General features: G+C 50.8%; 1 protein-coding gene across 1 annotated transcript; it reads right to left on the bottom strand.

The window, feature by feature from the left end:
* Positions 1–280: 280 nt before the first annotated feature.
* On the bottom strand, positions 281–3,294 carry LOC123403818 (ACT domain-containing protein ACR3). The gene is made up of 8 exons (XM_045097735.1): positions 2,824–3,294; positions 2,643–2,749; positions 2,402–2,496; positions 2,227–2,272; positions 1,970–2,084; positions 1,811–1,878; positions 911–1,657; positions 281–820 (listed from the first exon to the last, which is right to left on the bottom strand). The coding sequence occupies exons 3-8, from the start codon at positions 2,458–2,460 to the stop codon at positions 494–496; spliced, it is 1,362 nt and encodes a 453-aa protein (XP_044953670.1). The 5' UTR covers positions 2,461–2,496; positions 2,643–2,749; positions 2,824–3,294; the 3' UTR covers positions 281–493.
* Between the last annotated feature and the right edge of the window lie 1,051 nt (positions 3,295–4,345).

Below are 4,345 nucleotides of genomic sequence, written 5' to 3' on the forward strand. Positions count from 1 at the left end.
GCTCGGATCCTATCTCAAAGCTCCCTCGGCTCTACTTCGAAACGGTTCTAACGAGTCCCTATCTTTTACACGCGATGTCGAGGGCATCACTCTCTGTCCTCAATGTGTGCAGGCAAGATCGGTGCTCCACGTCCCAGAGCGAGGTCCCTCTCTAGCGACAATTGTGTGACTGTGTGCGTGCGGCGTTTCTCATGAAGGTGCGGTCTCTCTTCTAGTCAGTAGGCCCAGGTGTGCCTTGATGGAGTGTGGGCACTATTGTAATCTGGTATTATCTTTGATCTGCTTTCTAAGAGATTTTCCTTATCATTTTGTATCGATTCGACCGTGTTGTTTTACATATAAAGCGGGTCGATGTTTTTCTCCGTTAAAATTCAAAGAAAATGGGGAAACTTGTTGGAGAAAATACACCAAGAGCTGCCATACGGACTACTCCAATTGGGGCCATTTTACAACAATTTGTACGACGGGAAGGGCCAACGGGCAACGGCTGAAATTATGCCCCTAGTTTGGCGAAGAGGCCGCCGAAGGAGAAGAAGCTGGTCTTGGCCATGCTGCCACCAGTCTTCTCCGGTGCCTTGCCATCGGGCACCTTCTTGACGTTGAGCATGACGGTCTGGCCGACCTGTCCCCGGAGGCCCTCGATGGTCTTCATGTCCACCGGCTGCCCCGACGCGTCGCGCACGTAGAATACGTTCATGGCCTGCTCCCCCACCGTCGTCACGTCGGCCCTCGTCACCGTCAGGCCGTGCTCCCGGAGAACCCTCGTCACGTCCGACAGCAGCCCCACCCTGTCCCTCCCGCAGAGCTCGAGCGTGAACCCCTGCAATGTAGCCCGTGCCGGCGTCAGTCAGAAACAGCGCGCCGTCGACCGGAAAATTGAACCGAATTCTGTTGCTGTACCACCACCTACCTCGGACACTCTTCTGGAGATGGCCGCTTCGAGGCACTTGGTCACCTTCTCTGCTTCGTCCTTCAGCAGCGTGCGCCCGTCCTTGCGACGAATGTACAGCTCCTGGACGCCGTAGATGCCCTCGGAGGTGACGGCGGCGTGGAAGACGACGTACTGCATGTCCGTCAGCGTGCAGACGATGTCGAACAGCAGCTTGGGCCGGTCCCTGCACCTCACGTTCACCACCGAGTAGTCCTTCTCCTCGCAGTGCTCCACGGTCACCGCCGCGCCGTCGTCGTCGGCAGGATGGCCCTGCGGCGCACCGTCGCCGCCCAAGTCCATGTCGGCGTGCATCAGCTGGTGCAGCCGGCGGTCCACGTGGGTGGAGCCGGCGGAGAAGTTGGTGTGCGCTCCGCGGCCGCCGCCGTCGCCGTCGTCGTCGTTTCCGCGGCCGTGCCCGCGGAGCACGTGCCTCAGTCGCTCCTCGATCCCGGCCAAACGGCACGCGTCTTCGATCGCCTGGCCCGAGGACACGTCGTTGACGTACACCACGCAGGCCACCCTCGTCCTGTGCGTCCAGACCTCGGCTGCCATGACGTTGCACTGGAGCTCCGCCAGGACGGCAAAGATCTCCGAGAGAAGGCCCGTCCTGTCGGCCCCCTTGAGCTCGATGGCGGTGTGGTCGCCGATCGAGTGCATCCCGACTGATCTCCCAGGCGAATTGCTGCCCTTGGTCGCGCCGGGTATGTTGCTGCCCGGTCCTAAGGCCTGTCAACAAGCAACAATTCAGCTCCCATTCAGTTTCAGAGTAATAATCTCAGCTTCTTTATGGAAAACTAATTATACTAACAGAGATTTCACCAAAGTAATCTAATGTCTCAAATTAAGAGTTAAAACGGATGGTTATTGGAAGTTGCAAACCTTCTCGATGTACTGAATGGTCTTCTCATCGGTCACCTTGTGCCCTTGCTTATCCAGCACATGGAACACTGCATCGTTTAGTCGCAATATACAGCTCAAATTGCAAGGCCGTGTAACAACTTAAGTTGGAGTGGTGATGCATAGCACAGGGCGCCTTACCGTCCATGAACCATCCGCCATCCGAGGTGATGTACGCTTTCAAGATGGTGAGGTCAAGATCGCTCAGGACCTGCACCACCTCCAGCAGAATGCCATTCTTGTTCATGCTGTCCACCTGAAACAGACAAATTAACTGATCATGAGGCAGATAGAGCTGCGTACGCAAATTTGGATTTTGAAATGAAATGATCCCCGGGAGTGAAATGTTCTCTGTCTGTCTCTTGCCTCTGAACAGGATGGCTTCAGATGATCCTTACCTTCACTAGGGTGCAGTCGCGGCATGTGTTGTTGTCGATGCAGACCCTGCAGAAGTTTCATCGTGTCAAGACTCAAGAGCAGAAATTAGCAGGATTTCTAGCATAGCAAGTGAAGGCATATGAACCGGACAATGAACAAAACCGATCAAATTCTGCAGCTTAATTAGAGACCGACCGAGGAGGGTTGATGCGCTGATTGAAGTTCTCATACTCCGGATCAAAGTAAGGCCGCATCTTTCCCCGTCAGTGAGTGGATCCTTCACCCTGCCACTGAGAATGAATTGGGAGCCAGCGTTATCAGTGTGATCCATGTATTGCGATCTCCAATCATGAGAGCAAAGACTTCGATCCAAATTAACAAAGGGGAAGAGCATAAAGCTGATGTAATCACTTTGGAGAAATGGAAACAGACTAACCTTTCAGTCGATTCTTCCGCCAGGGTAGCTTCAAAGTTGCTCCTTTCCCCAAATTTTCTTTTATATCTTGGATCGAAAGCGAAGCTGGTACCGGGCACCGCGGTATCCTGAAAAGTCATCGGATGTTTCGAATCAGTTACAGAAACAAGGATACCCACCTCATGAAACTAAAGGTACTTACTTAGATATCTCGAGTTTCTTATGAACTCAGAGACCGAGGCGAGGACGTAAAGAATTAGGAAAAAATAATCTTGGAATCTCAGAGCTGGTTCTTTCCTTTTCCAGGGAACAATAGTGTATGAAATCAACAACCACGACGGCTGGGCAATATTTCCTTGAGACCGTCATAGGGGCGTAGACTAAAGCAAACAAGCAAGATACTATTTCGCCTCATGGTGCCCCGAACAATTCAGCAGAACGGCGAGTGGCTGTGGAAATGGGTACTTTATGTGCTCGTCATGGCTTGAATGCTATGCAGAATCAGCAACCGCAGGCGAGCCACAGCCAAATTATTGCTGGAATCTGACTAGCTAGAGCTACACCGCTCCTCGCATTAGAATAAGCTGTGAGGAATCAAGAACACGTCAGGTTGACTAGATAGGGACCACGTCTTTCTTTCCCCACTCGCCAGGCAATTGGACAAAGCCTTCTTCTGTCTGCTGCTGTCGTGGCCACTCGCGGTTAATTATGGTGTTCTCACCCTTTTGCGAAAATTCAGTCCAATCAAACCCTGGTTTGATAAAATTTTAGAATATGATATTTTTTCTATTGCCGGGCCTGATGATGTGGCGTATAACAGCTTACTCGGTAGGGTCGACGGCAGAGGCAACAAGCGTTTAGTTACGCTGACGTGGATTTACTGTCAGGGTTTTCAACGATAATTGTTATACCCTACCGCCATCGACCTCAAGGGTATTGTTCGAACAATTATAATCCATGGATGGCGGTAGAGTATAAAAACCTACCGCTGTCGTGTCTGGCATTAGGCTCTTCATCCACGTGAGCAATTTCCTACGGCCGTTTATCTCTCTTGTCACCCTACCGCCATGGACCTTTGCGGTAGGTCGTTATACCCTACCGTCATATACCTCGGCGGTAGAAAAAGTGTTAGATCCTCATTTTTTTTAAACCGGGGTCAGATCTGGCTTAACTTTCGTAAACGAGTTAAAACACCAAAATTTACCGCAAGTAGCGAGAAATCTCGGTGCCTCCGCTCCGGCTAGTAGACATGTTAGGGTTTTAGCCCTCAAATCTCGATGCTTAGACGGATGACGACGCTTCTTATTCGAGCTGGTCTTTCGTGCTTCGATCCTTCTCAAGTTTGTTCAAGGACAGATTACAAGAAGCTACTGCGTTAGTTCATCTCTTCATGAGGATGACAATGTTAGCGTTTCGAGCTTTAGTGTGAGATTGATACAAGGACTCAACAATAATGACTACAATTCCATGGTGTTGCTCTCACGAGCGTGTGCATGAAGACTTTTCGACTGTCATCGGCAAGGTCAGACAGCTCCGGTATGGGAGCGGCGACATAGGGGTGCTCGCGGCTCGTTCTGACGGCGACATTAGTCGTTCTGCGGTTTAGGGACCTTGATATAATTTTTATTATGTTTGGCTTGTTTTGTACTTCTGTTGAACTATTATGATATATGTAACTCCTTTCCAATTTTTTGATTAAATAGGAAAAGCAAATTAACACCCTA

This window comes from Hordeum vulgare, chromosome 6H (assembly GCF_904849725.1).
Source record: "Hordeum vulgare subsp. vulgare chromosome 6H, MorexV3_pseudomolecules_assembly, whole genome shotgun sequence".
In the NCBI taxonomy this organism is placed as follows: Eukaryota; Viridiplantae; Streptophyta; class Magnoliopsida; order Poales; family Poaceae; genus Hordeum; species Hordeum vulgare.

Coding starts and splice junctions, on each gene's coding strand:
- LOC123403818 (XM_045097735.1), bottom strand. CDS start 2,460: ATGCGGCCTTACTTTGATCCGGAGTATGAGAACTTCAATCAGCGCATC. Junction 2,085..2,226: donor GCGACTGCACCCTAGTGAAG/GTAAGGATCATC, acceptor TGTCTGTTTCAG/GTGGACAGCATGAACAAGAA. Junction 1,658..1,810: donor CCATTCAGTACATCGAGAAG/GTTTGCAACTTC, acceptor GCTTGTTGACAG/GCCTTAGGACCGGGCAGCAA.